Raw genomic sequence first — 18,492 nt, 5'->3', positions numbered from 1 at the left:
AGGAAGGGAGGGAGAGAGAGAGAGTGAGAGGAAGAGAGAGAGAGGATGGGAAGTAAGGAAGGAAGGAAGGAAGGAAGGAAGGAAGGAAAGAAATGGCAAATGTGGCAATATGTTAAAACTGGTGGATCTGGATATCTGGGGTGATGGGTAATTTGGAGTTCTCTGTATGCGATTTGTATTATTTTTGTAACTGTCCTGCAAGTTTGAAAGGATTTAAAAATAAAAAGATAAGTACATGAAAAAAAGCAAGCTTTGTCCAGTTTTCTTTTGCCTAGAGCTGTCTTCCATGTCTGTGAAATACTGACTACTGGGTGGCAACAAGTTAAGGTGCAAGAGCAAAAAGAGGCCTAAGGAAAGAGGTGACGTATACAGTGAAAAGTCAGCGCATCAGTATCAAGACCAAGTCAGCAAACCAGAATGAAGAAGACTCTTAGAGTAGAAGAAATAGGATAAAAACCATCATCAAACTGCCAGATGACCATCAAAACCAGAAAATTCATAGGTACTAAGGAGCATAAAGGCTGATGGAGGAACAAATAATAAGCATCAGTAACTGAGTCTTATACTGAAGGTGTTAATTTCCTTAGGTTGACATAACAAACACCCACAAACTTGGTGGAATGGAACAACAGAAAGTTATTCTCATAGTTCTGGAGATGAGAAGTCTGAAATTAAGGTCTTGGCAGGTCAATACTCACTCTGAAGGCTCTGGGGAACAAAGAATCCTTGCCTCTTCCTAGCTTCTGCTGGTTGCCATTGATCCTTGGTTTTCTTTGCTAGTTGCTACCTCACTCCCATTTCTACCTCCATCTTCACATAGCCTCCTTCTCTCTGTGTCTTCTCATGGCCTTCTTATAAGGACACATTGCATTGACCTCATCTTAACTGATTACATGTACAAAGATCCTACTGCATTCACAGGTCTGGGTGGACAAGAATTTGGCAGGGACCCTATTGAACCCAGTACACTATCCAGACAGAAGAGTCTTTATTGTGGGTTAATCCTGGAGGATGCTGGTTGCAAGAGATATGATCCAGTTGAAAGACTCCAGGCTAGGACAGTCCAAAACAGCTGCCTGCCAGCAGCATAGGGACCAGGCAATCATGCTTCTCTGGCAGAGGGATCCTCCCCCTAGCATATTAGCTACTCCTGGCAAAATGTCTTCTCTCTGCTTTCCTCTTTCTGTATACTGCTGCCAAGCTTAGCCCCTAAAGTTCCATGTTGGTTTCAGAACCTGGTGTGTCCTGAATATGGAAATTATTGTACTGATTTTCTGCCTTACAAAGGAGTAGGTGAGAGGGAGAAGGTTCAGGAGCAGAAGGAAGGAAAAATGGTAAAGGGAGGCAAGTGGAAAAGAAAGACAGAATGTCTGGACAACTTAGAATCATGGCATGGAGAAATCGGTAACTACTTGGGCTTCGTTCTTTGCCAGCATTTTCTGAGGGAATACTGTGCTCATATGTATTCTCAACTGCATGACTTCATGCATAATTGGATGTTACTTCCTCATTTTCTCCCTTGAGAGAGAAACCAGAGTTTCTTAAGTGAGAGATTATTTTTTTTTAATCCTTGGGAGGATAGAGGCCTTTCTCAATCTGTGTTTCCCTAGTTGACATATAAATTACAGAGAACTGAGAAAATATCGATAGAAAAAAATATTACAAAGCAGCATTTATTCAAGACTCAAAATATATCAGGTGCTTTATAGAGCAGAGAGATAGATGTAGTCCCTGAAGGTTTAGCTTATAAGCATCAGCATTAACTGTGGAGAGCTAATTTACCATTTTCCAAAGGGAAATGGAGTTGAGAAGAATGATTGCAGCAAAATGCTTAAACAGACAGTGTCACAACTTTTTATTGAATTCTTGTGTGTTTGGGATGTTTTTGCAAACTTTTGCGACATTTTACAGTTTAACTAGATTTTTCAATCATTTTGCAACATTTTACAGTTTAACTAGATTTTGGTGGTTGTGAGACAGCATTTTCAAAGTTTCCCAACTAAATCTAGATCAATACTCCCTTCCTTCCTTCTCCCTCCCTACCTCCGTCTCTCTCTCTCTTCTCTCTCTCTCTTTCTTTTCAAATTGACATTTGGTACTAATATATGATGCTTGAGTGACATTTGTAATATATTAGCTAAAACTCTTTTGATTGCAAGTTACAGAAGTAAACTTGAGCTAGATAATGTTTTTTAAAAAAGGGAAAATTGTAGGGAACCTCAGGACAAGAAATCCAGCTGCCTCAGGAATGCTTTGGGACTTGGTTTTGGAAAACCCCCAGGTCTCCTCCCTGTGGGCTGGAGCTGTCCATGTACTTTTCTCTAGCCTTCCTGATCTTGGCAGATCTGTGTTTTTTTTTCTGGTGGATTAAGACTTTCTCACAGCTGCCCAGATGACATAACTTCAGTCTCCTAAGGTTACTGAGAAGCAGTTTAAATCCCAACCCTCTAATCTTGATGGAGAGAATCTGTGTACCATCCAAACTCCTCTCTTCCTTAGGTCAGAAGGCCATTCCTGGTTCCATCATACATAACATGAGCATGGCTTCTGCAGTCCCCACTTGATTTTGAGGCATGTGGGACAGTTTCCAGAAAAGAAAGTTTTATGGGCTTGATGGATGTGCCATACTTGATGCTGCCATGCCCAGAATGCTGCCTGGCACAGTAGAGGCTCTTAGTAAATACTTGTCAAATGAAATGGTCATTGTCCGAATGCACTGGCAAGGGCAGAAGAGCATGTTTGACCAGATAAGTGAAGAAGTTTTTACATTTTGAATGTCATGATAGTAGATCTTTGAGACTTGATTGCTCTAACAGTTAACTCAAATGAAAGTTACATTAGCTAAAACCATTTGATTTGGGGTTGTTTTTGTGTATTTGTAAAATCATTTTAAAATTAAAAAATATAAATTTTAATGAGTATAACATTTGAATGACTTAACAATTCCCATATTTATTCATTTTAACAGTGTTTATTTCTCTCTCTCTCTCCTTTTAATATTTGACATTCATGAAAGACTAAGCCTGGAGTAATTCGCCCAGTCCCTGTAAAATCCAAAATACTACTGAAAAAGGAGGAGGAAGTCTACGAACCCAACCCTTTCAGTAAATACCTGGAAGATAATAGTGACCTCTTTTCTGAGCAGGTAAGCATATACATGAGAAAATATTTGATATTTTGAAAAATGACTATATAAAACATAGAGATGCCCCTATGAATATAATGTACCTAAGAAAATGTTTGTTTGGTTAGAGTACTTTTGGTAATAAAAAATGATCTATTTTGGCACATGAAGGAATTCTTATGGATTTCCAGGATGATATTTTGAAGTATTTCAACCTTTTTCAATACAATTTTTCCACCTAGTGTTGATAATATTTTGGAAAACAAAAAATTACTCTCTACAAAGATATTATGAAATAACTGGTGGGGTGGGATGTATAGCTGTTTTATTATATCTAGAATCATACTACCTTTTGAAGAGATGGAATATTTTAGTTTTGGTATATTAGTCACTGACAGAAGTCCTATGGTTTAGATTTGTATTAATACAGTAGAGATGATGCGATACTCTGGATTGAGCAATACTAGTTAGGGGACAGATGTTGAAGTTGTTTAAAGATTTTTTGTTCATTTTGATTATATTTTAAAAAGATACATGAGATTATCCTTATATACCCCATACGTTGGAGGAGGCATAATGGAAGGTTGCCCATGGTGTTCTACAAGACTTGGAAGATTTTGAAAATACACATTCATGCGATATAAAACTTCATAAATTATTTCAAAGATAAACTTTACATCTTTATTTGCCCTGTTAAAATGCAACAAATGGGCTTGGATTCTATATTTTATATCTTAAACATTATTACCTACATAAACAATGTAAGCAACTCAGAAACCCTTCTGTATACAATTGGGATACATAAGATCCCCACGTTTTGCAATCTATAATAAAGTAGACTTATAAAGGAATGTAAGGTGACGTGCTCTTTTAAAGTTTTGCTTTAAAAATGATTGATGATATTCTTGAAAATAGAAATTACATTCATACCTATAAAACCTAAGGAATATTGCATCTGCCACATATTAGCTTTATGGCAATGAGCAATTTGTTTCATCTTCTAGGCTTCAGTTTCTTAATGTGTAAAAGGTGGCATTCAAATCATAGTTTTAAGGATCCTTTAAACTCTAAAACTAGGGTTGCTTAAAGTTTATGATTAATCCTGCCTGGATCTGAAATCTCTATACACCCTTGAAAAAGTTCATTATGAATACCTGTCATGATTAGCTATTGTTTTTATGTCTATTAAATTGAGATGAAAATATTTTCTATTGATCTGTAAATACTTTGTGAAGACTGCTATGATTTTGATGTTAGATTTTTTTTAGAAGAAAGGCACTGGAAACCATTGAAAATGATAATGACAATTGTTTTCATGTTATAGAATAAAATGTTATCCTCAATTTAAATTAACTAGAGAAATCTTACTGATAGGTAGGATTGTCTTCATTAATTTCACACATAGCAGAAGTGGAAATTCCTGTTAAGAAAACATATTTTCATTATCTACAAAAACAATGACTAAATATTGCTTGCATGGAACTAATATGTTAGAGGCTTCATGTGAAGTTTTAGATGGCGTGGGATCATTTTAAAAAGTCTCTAAAAAATCTAGTGCTTGTATGGAAACCAAAATATCAACAGTTAAAATAAATTTCACATATTTTCCATGTAGCCTATATTCTTCAAAATATGTTCTAATGCTATAAAGTAATTTCCTACTTTTGTATTAGGATAATATCGAACTTATGCAATTTACTTCAAACAAGATTCCCTTTAGAATATCAAGTTAATTTACCTATAATTTAACACCATTTACTGTTTTCTGAAATGATAAATTCCATTTTCATGGGCAGGAAACTCTTCTCATTAAAAGGAGTTACCATTTCTTCTCATTGCTTTTCCCGACTATAAAGCAAGTTTAAAGCTCTGTTTATGTCACAACATAAATCTACATGTTTCCAGATAATTTGTTGAAAACTTGAAGACTTTTATAACTTTTAAGGTGCCACAGACATAATCTTGTTTATATTTTCTTTCGACCATCGTATTTTTGTTTGTATCTCATGTTAAGTGTGGAACATAGGAAGTAATAGGAATCTGCAGAAAGAAGTCTAGCATACAGTTTTTAACTGAATTCCAAATATCCCTTGGTCTTATTCATTGACCTTGCATGAGAGGAAAATGTAATAGAAACTTGGGGGCACAGCATACCTGGGAAACTGTGTGTACTCTGTATTGAGCTCTAACTACCAACTCAACGTGTCCAGAATCTCCAATGGAGGCAGACAAATGTATTTTGCCTGATACAAAAGATAGTTCACAAATGTAGATGCTTAGACCTACGTACAAAATAAATTGAGTAATAAAAAATGTATAATCTTAGCATTGCTACTTCATCAGACCTTCAATAGAAGAGAGCACACTCAAATTCAGTTCTAGTCACTATTGTATTCTCTTATACTGCGGCCGCAGAATAAATTGAATGGTTCCAAACTCAGGTGATCTCACCCACCCATGTAATGGAAAATTCTTTAGCCAGACAGTTGGGCAAAATTGAGGCAGCTCACATTCTCTAATCTGCCTTGTACGGAGGACAGTTCCACATGACAGGAGATGTTGGATGGGATTGTTAAGTCAATAAATTTCCCCTAGCATTTTCAATGCCATAAAATATGATTTCAAAACTCTCTGTTGCAAAATGTCAGACACTAAAGATGATGAGACCAGACAGGAATGTATTTACTATAGCTAAAAAAGGTACAACTGGGCAGCCTTTTGAACTGATAATGAACTAAAAATCTGCCTGGAAACAGCTTCTGAGTACTGAAAGCAACGTTTGAAACCAATTGCATAATCAAGTAATTGAGACTTACTAATCATCAACTTTTACGTCAAAATGGCATAGACCAGAAAGTACCATTCTATATTTGATGGATTTTTAACAAAATCTCTTCAGAATGAAGGTTATGCTTTCCTGAAATTACCTTTAAATCCATTACTATATCAATTTTGTGGTCCCTTTGAGTCATTGCACAATATCCTCCCACTTCACATATGGATTTAGAACTACGGTGATGTGCTTTGAAGTATGATATTCCTATTGATAATTAAAGGTAGAGTTGGAAAATAATTAGCAGAATTGATTGGCCTAATTAACAGAATTGATTGGCCAAATGGACATCCACAAGACATAGAAGGTTGGAAAATCAATTCACTGGTGTGAGTGAAGATACTAAGGAGCCAAATAGTTTTTAATTTATTCTGAATGCTTGTGAGTTTGCAAAACTTACTGATTGTTTTCTAAACTATCTAATTTGTAAAAGGTGATTTCTTCATGGAAGTTTCTCAATTTAATATGAAAAGCAATTGCTAACATCAGTTATATATGTGTCATGTAAAATTGTCTCTTTATTTGTAAATTATTAATTCAACCCTTAATATCAGATATGGCCATTACCTTCTTAAAGACCTAGGGAAATGAATGAAACAGATTTTGGATAGAATTCAAGGGAGACTGTTGTTATTTCATCCAATTTTCCCAGAAATATTTTTCTTTTTTCTTTGAGAAATAAGGCTTCCCAGCACATATGCCTCTTAAATTTTATTTTCCTTCTAATTTGCTTCAGTGGGGGAGAGAATATATTTTCGTGTGAAAATGACCATTTAGAGAATTTCCTCCTCACCACCTCACAGAGAGCATAAAAGGATAATTAGAGAGAGTTTTGTTCATTGTGGTATTTTCATTCCTTCTTTTCTTATTATTTTTCTTAGACATCTGACTCACAGCCTTTCCCTACCAAATTCTCTCTGTATGACATTCAACTTTAATAATTATGTCAGTGACTTTCAGATTTTGATCTAATGATTCATCAAGTTACATTTCAACTGTGACCTTCTACTTCACTTTCTTATGTCACCGACATGTTAATATTTCATGGAAAATGCCCATCCTTGCCCTAAGGTGAAACTGACAGTACTGCCTTTTATTCTGAACGATGTGCTTTGTCACAAATTACTTTTTCAACATTTGTTTCTCAATGTAGATGGCTCATTCTCCTCTGTCATAAAGGTATCTTTTATCATTGCTTAGTCTTTTACAACATTAAATATTTTTTGGTTTAAAAGATGTTTAACATTTTAGGTCTAGAAATGATAAATGAATTGCAGGATTGTTTTAAGAGAGACTCTGAAATTCCTTTTTAGTTTTACATTTCTTTTGGAAGGGTTGGACGATAGATACAGCTTCTTCAAGTGTTACCATGTTGTTTTTGTTTATTTAATGAATTAGATTGTTGTGAGTTTTTCTTTTTTTCCTCTTCTTTCCTTTTGTTTCTATTCCTTCCTTCAGCCTTCCTTCCTTTCTTTGTGCTACTATATGTATTAGACAATTTATCGTAAATAGGATATATACTATTTGTAATAGAAAATATATCATTGATATGATAAACTGTTTTCTTAGTTTCTACCTTTAAAAAATTGTCCTTTAGAGACAATATTTGCTTTTAATCCAGTTATAATCAAGTAGGTTCACCTCTTTGGACTTAGGATTTCATATCTCCCTACCCCAGCCCCCCTTTTTTTGGATTTAGTTTTCTCTTGACCTTGTGTACATATGGAGTTTAGAAAATTGGAACTATAACATGGAATTCTCTGTTGCAGTTGTTTACAGTGCCAAGAGAGATTTCCTGCTTCACTTTATCTGCCTTATGTAGGGGAAAGAGCCTTGAGAGATTTTTACTCGCTTAAAACACACACACACACACTCACACACACACACACACACACACACAAAGAAGATTTATTTTCCATTCTATCATAATTGTCTTTGAAGCATTAGTTGCTTAAAAAATATTTGGTGGATTTATAGTATCTGATTATGTACCTCAATCTACTGTGAAACAATGACAGTTTGAAAGTTTTATGCAAATGTGTTATTCTATGTTTTGGTGACCCTTGATGTCCCCTGCATATCTTTATTCAAACGGGATTGGTCATTGTCATATTTAGAGCGTCTTATGTAAAACATGCTCCATTTTTAAAACAAGCTCTTGTTAAAATAGAATTTAAAAATTCCACTTTGGTTTTATCCAAAAAGTACTGAATAATCGAATTTTGAAATAGAAGGCAATTGTATAAAAAAACTTCACATAGTAGGCAAAATAAATGTTAATAGATTAAAAATGAGAGATTTCATTTGTTGGAAGGAAAAAGATGCATTCTTGTGTTTTACTTCATAGGAGTCTCTGTCCCAAACTTTCTCCTTGAACGTTGTGTCAGTGTCAGCTTGTGAATAGATGTGCAGATGGTGACAATCAAATGACTTTGGCATTGTTTTTCCCTGTAGTATGCACAACATTTTTTGTAAGACTAGAATGTGTTACTCCCTCTCTCAGGACTCGCTCAATACCTACCTATACAGTTTCAAATCCATAACTACCATAAAATGATTTGGAGGATAGTTATGAGTAAGTATACTTAGGAAATGTAGTCAGAGTGAGGGGCTTGTGTTTTTTCTTTCTCTATTTTCTTTGACCCATGAAAAGTGGAATTGAGGTAGAATACCTACATAAAGGAGGGTATGGTAAAAACTGGATTTAGTTTTTGTATATAAATGCTAAGGTTGATAATGTTTGAAATATTTTATAATCTCTAAGTACTAGGGAAATTGTTAATACATTTTAAAATGTGAGTGACAAATGTAAAGATCACAGTTAGATATGAAAGGTTTGAAGATAACTTATGTGAAGAGAATTGGAAACCTTCTCTTCCTCTCTGAGATCCAAGATAAAATAACTTAAGGTAGGTACTTTAGGCAGAGGAAACAATATATCTAAATGAAGAGAGCAACCAAAAGAATACATAGAAGAAAGAATGAAGTAGAGCTAGGAAACAGACTTTTAAAAATTCCATGAAAAAGTAAAAGAATTTCTTGAGATGTCCAGACTATAGAAGCCTGTGATTTAAAATAAACATATGGCAAAAAGAAAAAAGCATTAAAAAAAATGATATGTGTTTTTCTCTATTTCAAAGGTTGCATGGAAAGGAAGATCTCTAGTAAATTTGTAAATTCAAAAATTGGCTATTCCTCAGAGATGGGAGAGTTGGTAGGTTTTTAGAGTTTTTCAAACTGATGTTCCAATCTCCAAATATGGACATCCTAAATGAAATGGGATGAAAGTAAAAAGGAATATCTATATAATGATTCAGTAATCATAATGTAATCATCCCTCAATCATAATCATAATTATCATCATAATCATCCCTTAAATCCTAACTTCTCAGTTACAATGTCAAAAGATTGTCCCTTTGCAAGATGTTGTAAAGGTGTAAAGCCTAGTTGCACCTCCCTGTTTTGGAAGCCATGTTCAAGCAGGGTCTGATGACCTTATTCATTTAATGTAATTGAACCAAAGGAAAACTAAAGTAGCTTCGTTTGCAGAAAGAACTCTGAAGTGTGTGTTCTAGTCATAACCGTGGAGTTAACCAGTTCTTCCTTTCTCTGGGGAAAGTACCTAACACAGTGCACATGGGAAGTTGGAACCTCATCAGTGAATTGAGGGGATTGGACTGGTTTTCAAGGGGGGGGGGGGTGATTTTGCCCTATATGGAATATTTGGCAATGTCTTTAGACATTATTGGTTGTCATAACTTTCGGGTGCTACTGGCATCTAGTGGGTAGAGGCCAGCGATGCTGCTAAACATCCTACAATGCACAAGACACCCCCCCAAATGAAGAAATATCCAGCCCAAAATGTCAACAATGCTGTTTGAAAAACCCTGGACCAGCTCGCTGTGTTTTATAACTAATGGAACTCAATACTTCATCTCTGCCAGGGTTATTTCAGTTCAAACAACATTGATCAGGTGCCTTAATTTTGTGTTTGAACGAAGAACTTCTCCCTATTTGATTTACATAAAGGAGGTAAGTTTCCATTTATGGGATTTCCAATTCCCAAATATTATGCCATGTAGTCCATCCTCAATGATAGCCCTGTTTGAGAAAGGGACATGCATTTTCATTGGTTTGGTATATCTGCAATAATATGGCTCCCCACATTTCTAGACAGTTCTCCCTCTTTCTTATATTCCCCTGATTACTAGGTTTCAGGACAAGCAACTAAAATAGAAATTTAAAGAAGCCAGGCAATCTGACAATAACATAAAAATACATGCTGTTTTGATTAAGAAGTTCCCTATATTGGACATTATTATCTTCATCTGCAACTGAGGGTGTTGTACGAAGTGCTATTGAAAGTGCCCTCCTACCCTGAAATTCCATGTTTATGTCTTTAATTATAGCCATCTTCATACTTCAATGTCCATGGGTAATTCAAAACAGGAAAAAGTAAAAAGCAAATATTTTGTATAATTACTTAGCTCATAGATTTGGACAGATGGAAAGTCATATAATCTACCACCTAGGTCAAAATCATGACAAATAATACCCATCCCCACAGAGTTTATTAGGATGTTTGTGTGAGTGTGTGTGTTTTTTTCCCTTTGGATTAAAAATTTGGGGTAGGGAATTTTTTCTTTCATTGAAAATCACTTCCTATTTGGAGAGTATTTAGAAATCATCAGTACAATGTGTTGCCACTATTTCATTCTGAAGTAACCATAATTTTGTTTTGTTTAATTTTCTTTTTAAAACTATACATTTATGTTTATATGCCTATATTTGTGTCTATAGATAGAGAAGCTATAGATATAAAATAACCTTTTTAAGGGTTCTGGTATTAGCTACTTATATTACTTTTTCCTTTTTTCATTGGTAAACTTGACAGCTATTTCTGTTGCAGATACCCTGATAGGAAGACGTAGTACGCAATGTAAAATTTAAATGAAGATGATTCTTGTAATGAAAGTGAAGGCTCCTTAGCAAGTCCTTCCTGTTTCCTGGCCCTGTTTCAGACAGAGAGCAATATCCTGGCTCTGATTCTTTAAATGCTAAAGACATCATGACTTTGATTCATTTGTTCTTTAATCACAAAGGACTCCAGGATAATCCTAGCAATAAACTTTGGGGAACATTTTTGTTTTTTTTATCTCTTTCTGTAGGTAGTATGTTACTAGGTGACAGTATCTGTATAAGAAACCCAATTAAATTGTAGAATACCAACTCTTCCAATTAAAATCCTTGTTAAGAAAATAATGGATTAAAAAAAACTTCAGGATATTAAAAACTATGATCATTTTTATTTGAAATAGCAGTTTGTGAATGTGAACAATATGAATGCTGCCTTTAATGCACCTAAATACACATATTTTGTAATATGAAGTCATTTGTAATGGTATAATATAAAACATAACTTGTATGTACACAGTCTGCTCAGACTTTCAAAATAAGAAGTGGTTATTTTTAAATTTAAAGTTATCTAAATACTTTTAGGATCAATAAAGCAGGAATTAATTGATATTTTTAAGTAGGCTGTCTTAACTTTAAATCATTATCTCAAAATAATAAATCAAAACAAAACAAAAACCATGGTCTATTCCTGGTTTTCCCAACAAATATAGGGCAGTTCCTGGGCACTGAATGGCATAGAAATCAAGAAGGGCAGAGCTGTTTGTTTTTCTACATGCTTTATAAAGAAGGTCCTATCTTCTTATAATAAGTCAGAGATCTGCAGGTATCAGGCAAGTAAAAATAAAATTTTAAGCAACTTACCATGCTTGGACACTTAGTAAAATTTTTCTGTCATTCTTTGAAATGGAATAGTTCTTATGCTCAAAAATGTCTTCTGTTTTAAATCCAACCAGTTTTCAAAAATATTTTTTCCCACTCAAAATGACATCTCATAGAGCTGTGTAGTGTGTGTGTGTGTGTGTGTGTTTAAGGTTTTTCTGACAAGACACATTGAGCAGACATTTCTGTTCTATGGTTCAAATATCAAACTAGGCACAGAGGAACTTGTAAATCTTGCCATTTCTCCCTGTTCTACCTGGGAATCCAGTGCATAAATTCCCTCTAATCTCTGAGTCCCCAGATTTACCAGGGATGTTTGTAACCACCACCAACTCCACTCCCGGATTTAGCCCAGTCGTGAAGGTGAAGCATAGTGGTCATTCTCAGTCCCATGAAGGAACTTCTGGTCCCCTTGCTTCCCTCCGTTCCCTCCATCCTCTTCTCTGGTCCCTCCTCATCCTCCTCCCTTCAGTCCATGTTCACTCTGATTAATTATATATTCTTCCAAGTTTTGAGACCCTATGACCTATGCTTTCGAAACTCAAAAGCCTTTTCCCCCAAAGTATTATCTCAGCCATAGGTTCCCAAAATCTATTTTGAAACTCATACCAAAGTTGATTCTTTCCTTTTCCTTTGCAATTCTGCTTAAACATTTCTATTCTGAGATCCGCAGGTGGAATTAAGTCTTAACTGCTTGGGTTGGTGGGAGGACCATAGAGTACCAGACTATGGGGAAGAAAGAATTGGTTGAAATCTCCAAATATTCTTCCCTGGTATGTAGTCACTGCAATGTTAAGCAGTGCTGTGGTTTCCTGATGGTACCACTACTTCTTTCTACACTTGCTTTCTTTCTCTCTACTGTTACTATTCAGTCATTTAACATGTGTTTCAGGCCCTGCAATTAGCACTAGTGATTCCACAGGAAATAGCGGACAATACCCCTGGCTTCATGGAGCTCAGATTCTAGTCAGTTCTGAATATCCTGAACATTGTTCTCTGTCTCCTTCCTGCTCCTCTTAACTTTCTCTGCAACTTCTGTACTTCCTCTTTCTAAATTGTCTTTTTCACACTCAGGCTGTGTACTTCAAGGCCTCCTACTGCAAGGAGAGGTGATGTGCCTGGACCTCTGGTCTGTTAAGGGACCCTACTCTGGGTGCTGGTAACTGGAGACTTTGACTTTCCTGCTTTCTGCCAATGAGGAAACACCATGATAGAGTGCAGTGGAACGATCACAGGCTCTAAGTGTTCTTGGAAAGATCAGTTGGCTTACTGAACTTTAGTTTCATACTTGGAAAAATGGATTTATAATATCCACTTCACTTCATGTGATTAAATTAAAAAGTCACTATTGAAAGTCTCTGGAAATCTTAAAGGAAATGCAGATTTCAAATGTTGATTGTTAAGAAAGAGGTTGACTTCCTACTGAAGTGTCACTAAATATATTATTCTCCTCCTTTTCTCATCCCTTATGAGAAATCACTGAAGTCTGTTTTCTTTATTATCTTCTGACTTCTTCCATTTAAATTGCTTCTATCCCCTAAATATATCCAGGTCAGCAGTGTAGGACAGGAATTAAACTATGTGTATAGAAAAACATAGAACTCAACATTTGACTCTTTACTGCCAACTGTGATTAATTTTGAAATATTTTCTCTTTCTTTTCACTTGTGTGTGCCTCCATCAAATACAGTCACACTTATCCGTGTCATCTGGCTCTGTGAAACTAGCCATCAGACAATCATAAATTTTAAGCATTAAATTTTCCAAAGCCTATTTCCAAAATTATGTTTTAATGATTTTTAAAAACTTTTAAGAATTTAAATAGAGGACTTGAAATAGCTAAGCATACGCTAACTTCTTTCATCTTTCACAAGCTTAGATTTTTTTGGTCCAAATCAGGATTAGAAACAGATAAGTGCTGCTTTAAGTATGTCTGTTTTAAAAATGCATATGGAATCTTCAAAACTAGGGCATATGAACAAGAAGTTATGCCATATGTTCAAATTAAGAGACCTACTAATTTATATTGGCTTGATCTTAATGAAATTTAGAAAATTAGAATCTTTTGCTCCTTGGTAATTTGTGGCGTCTGTGATGATATCTGTAAAATGTTCCTGTATCTTTGAATGAAAGAGTCACTCTTTAAGAGCATATTGTAACTCTTCTTGACTTTATTAACAGGCTGATGCTTTAAATTAGGAACTAGAGCAGGAATGCTGTGATTCTAATTTTAAATTGTTATAAGTTCCAGACAGGAAAGGAAAGCTGAAAATAAGGGTTGCATTAAAAAATAAGTGTTGCTTTACTAAAGAAGTGGGAAGAAGGGAGAGAGGATGGAGTTAAAGGCTCCAATAATTTCACCAAGGGGTGCTCTGAGCTGACAAAGGCATCTTACACTCAGACAGATAATGTCCATCGTGTGAAGAGGAGACAGCAGAAGTAAGGAGAGTGGATTTTCACCCTTGGTTTCCAAACCACAGGAGAGGGGGTGACTTTAAAATGCCAATAGCAATAGAGCCTCAGATGTGCAGGCTTTAATGAGAAGAGCCCCAAGTGCCTTAAAATGCCTTTTGGTGTTGCAATGGGAATAGCTTCCACGGTTAAAAGTTGGACTTTATGACTGAGTAGAAAGCAGACTTTTTCTAGAGTGGTGAATGCGACAGATATGGCTGCAGCATATTAATCTTCTGGTATCTCCATCCAAACAGAATACTGCAGGATCTGTAGTTCTCTTAATAAATAGGGCTAAATTAATTTATTCACACTGCATATTTTTCTGCTAATTTTTCTCTAATGAACTTAGATACTATTTGCATCACAAGTTCTTGTCTTCTTGAACTTTTGTAGGATATGATACTATAATCATCCAAAATAACTAATTTCTTTTAAAAAATAAAGCTCTTAGGTAAGCTTACTTTTTCTTGAAAAATTTGTTGTAATGGTTTTTGTACTTAAGAAGAAAATCCTCAAGTAAGTGAAAAAATTTTCAAAAATAACTATATTATATATCTCACTGGTAGAAATATGCACAAGATTAGTTTATGACTCTTGTCCTTCTCTCAAAGAACTAGAATTTTAGATATTCAGATATTGAACACAAAAATGGAGAAAGTGAAAGTAATTTTCAGGAATCATTTAGAGTAGAGATCTCCAAAGTAGTATATACCAACCTCAAGAATATTCACTGGGGTGGGGTGGGGGGAGGGCACAGGACAGAAGTGATAGAGATTTTATTTATTTACATTTTTAGATATAAAACAAAAGTAAAACAAAACAAAATAAAACAAAAAACCTTAGCCCATGGGTGGAATTTGGTCTGCCACCTATTTTTGTAAATAAAGTTTATTGGAACAAGTCATGCCCTCATTTATATATTATCCATGGCTGCTTTCACGCTGTGGTGGCAGGATTGAGTAATGTGATGGAGAACATATGGACCACAAAATCTACTATATTTACTTACTGGCCCTTTGTACAAAGTATATAAACTCCTGACCTAAAATAATAGGAAAGGCTTTAGGCTCTTCTGATTTATAAGGAGTTACATTGGTCTCCTTTGTAGGTCTGTGGTTGTGTGCTAGAGAGTTGCACATCACACAAATACTATGAGTGAGATTTCCTGGGAACGCATCATGGTTCTCCAACTTAGGGCAAAGGACAGTGGGCTCTCTTCTGGCTGTTCCTTCAGCCTGTTGCACCTTATTGCAGTTCATGTGCCAAGTTAGCCAGATATGTGGTTTATAATTTGAACTATTTTAAACAATCCTCACAAAATGGGTAAATGACTTTATAAAAATAAAAAAAAAACAACTCATACAAAATAATCTAGACTGAATATATACTTACATAGGCATAAATAACAAGAAAATGGCAGAAGTGATATAAATCCTATGTCTAGTATAAGCTTGTTGTCAGTCATAAATATAGTTTTTGTGTGTGTGTATTTATTTTTTAATTTAATTTTATTGAGATTGTTCACATCCATACAGTTATCTGAAGACCCGAAGTGCACAGTCAGTTGCCCACAGTACCATCATACAGCTGTGCATCCAATACAATTAATTTTTTTTCCAATTTTCAGAACATTTTCATTACTCCAGAAAAGAAATAAAGACAAAATAGAAAGCTCAATTCCTCCCCTACCCCTAACCACCCCCCTCCATTATTGACTGATAGTATTGGTATAGTACAGTTGTTGCTGTTGATGTAAGAATGTTAAAATACTGTTAACATTCTTACCTAGTTTGAAATAGGTATATATTTTTTCCCTATATACCCCTCTATTATTAGCTTCTAGTTATAGTGTCATACATTTGTTCTAATATTTGTACAGTTAATCAAGGACATTGTCTACCACAAGATTCACTGTTTTATACATTAACCTCCAACTTTCATTCTGATGACATATGTGACTTGAAGATTCCCCTTTCCACCACATTCACACATACTATTCAGCACTGTTAGTTATTCTCACAGTAATGTGCTACCATCACCTCTGTCCACTTCCAAATAACTTAGGTTCAACCTAGTTGAACATTCTGCTCATAATAAGCAACCTCTCCCCATTCTTTTGCCTCATTCCATATCCTGTTAACTTATATTTCATGTCTATGTGTTTACATATTATAATTAGATCATATCAGCAAGATCATGCAATATTTGTCCTCGTGTCTGACTTATTTCACTCAATGTAATGTCCTCAAGGTTTCTTCATCAACCTGTTTTTTGTAAAGACAGTTTTGTTTACTCACCATACTTTCCATCCTAAGTAAATAATCGATGGTTCCCTGTATAGTTACATATTTATGTATTCACCACCATCACCACTGTCTGTGTAAAGACATCTCCATTTCTTCCACAAAGAAGGAGGAAGAATCAAAGAAGGTAGAGACAAAAGAAAAAAGAAAAAGAAGAAAAAAAAATGTGACAGCTAAAAAGCAACCAAAGGAAATATAGAATTAAACTAAAGTAGAATAAAAGAGTCAGACAACATCACCAATGCCAAGAGTCCCATCCCCTCCCTTATGTCCCCCTCTTATAGGCTTTTAGCTTTGGTATCTTGCCTTTGTTACATTAAAGGAAGCATAATACAAAGTTTCTGTTAACTATAGTCTCTAGTTTGCATTGATTGTACTTCTTCCCCCATACCACCCTATTTTTAACACCTTGCAAGGTTAACATTCATTTGTTCTCCTTCATGTAAAAACATATTTGTACCTTTTATCACAATTATTGAGCACTCTAGGTTTCACTGAGTTATATAGTCCCAGTCTTTATCCTCTCTCCTTCTGGTGTCCCACATGCTCCTAACCTTCCTCTTTCAACCATACTCTCAGTCATCTTTGTTCAGTGTACTTACATTGCTGTCCTACCATTACCCAAAGTTGTGTTCCAAACCTCTCAGTCCTGTCTTTTCCTATCTGTCTGTAGTGCTCCCTTTAATATTTTCTGTAGCACAGGTATCTTGTTCACAGACTCTGTCATTGTCTGTTTGTCAGAGAATATTTTAAACTCTCCCTTATATTTGAAGTACCGTTTTGCCAGATATAGAATTCTTGGTTGTGGTTTTTCTCTTTCAGTATCTTAAATATATCACCCACTTCCTTCTTTCCTCCATGGTTTCTACTGAGAAATCCACACAGTCTTATCAAATTTTCTTTGTATATGATGGATCACTTTTCTCTTGCTGCTTTCAGGATTCTCTGTTTGTCTTTGATGTTGGATAATCTGATTATTAGGTATCTTGGAGTAGGTCTATTCAGATCTATTCTATTTGCAGTATGCTGTGCTTCTTGGATCTGTAATTTTATGTCTTTCATAATAGATGGGAAATTTTCATTGATTATTTCCTCTATTATTGCTTCTGCCCCTTTTCCCTTCTCTTCTCCTTCTGGGACACCCATAACATGTACATTCATGCACTTCCTGTTGTCATTTAATTCCCTGAGAGTTTGCTCAAAGTTTTCCATTCTTTTCCCTGTCTGTTCTTTTGTATGTAGGATTTCAGGTATCTTGTTCTCAAATTCCTGAGTGTTTTCTTTTGCCCCTTGAGATCTGCTATTTTATGTCTCCATTGTGTTTTTCATGTCTTGTGTTGTGCCTTTCATTTCCATAGATTCTGCCAATTTTTTTAAACTTTCGATTTCTAACTTATGTTTCCCCAATGTTTTCTTTAGAGCTTTCATCTCTTTTGTTATATCTTCCCTGAACTCATTGATTTTGTTTTTGAGTTGATTTAGCATATTTCTTTGAAAATCTTTAATAGATTGTTTCATTAAAGTGAAATGATATCTTAAGTGCATCTTGATTGAGGTGTAAGTTTGTTTGGGCCATATCTTCATTTTTCCTAGTGTGATTTATAGTTTTCTGTTATCTAGGCATCTGGTTTCCTTGGTTGCCCCAGTCGGATTTTCCCAGACCAGAACAGGTTCAGGTCTCAGAATGGGGTTATATTCAGGGTGTATCTTAGAAGAATGACAGACTTCCCTGTGAGATCTTCAGTCATTGTGCTTCTCCTAACCTGGCCAGCAGGTGGTACCTGTCAGCCTGTTGCTCCCAACTGGTGTAAGGAGGTATGGCCCCTTCAGTTTCTGTTTTGGTGTTTCCCCCCAGGCTCTGGGGTCTGGTTCTGAAGGGAAAGCTGGGCCCACCTCCTTACTTTTAGGGAAGATACGCCCCATAGAGAGTTATCATCTGCATTTGAATAGTCTCTCTGACTCTGTTATCTCCACCCCTGTCT

The 18,492-nt window shown here is 35.4% G+C and overlaps 1 protein-coding gene across 1 annotated transcript in view; it reads left to right on the top strand.

Annotated features, from left to right (window-relative positions):
* LOC119539691 (muscular LMNA interacting protein) overlaps nucleotides 1–18,492 on the top strand; it is a 159,160-nt gene that overhangs the window by 83,988 nt on the left and 56,680 nt on the right. The window contains exon 11 of the mRNA XM_037843397.1: nucleotides 3,017–3,145. Within this exon, the coding sequence (XP_037699325.1) occupies nucleotides 3,017–3,145 (129 nt within the window). The remainder of the gene's footprint in view (nucleotides 1–3,016; nucleotides 3,146–18,492) is intronic.

Source organism: Choloepus didactylus, chromosome 7 (genome assembly GCF_015220235.1).
Source record: "Choloepus didactylus isolate mChoDid1 chromosome 7, mChoDid1.pri, whole genome shotgun sequence".
Taxonomy (NCBI): domain Eukaryota; kingdom Metazoa; phylum Chordata; class Mammalia; order Pilosa; family Megalonychidae; genus Choloepus; species Choloepus didactylus.
The sequence above is the reverse complement of the archived record's forward strand: the minus strand, read 5'-3'. Positions and strand labels throughout refer to the sequence as shown.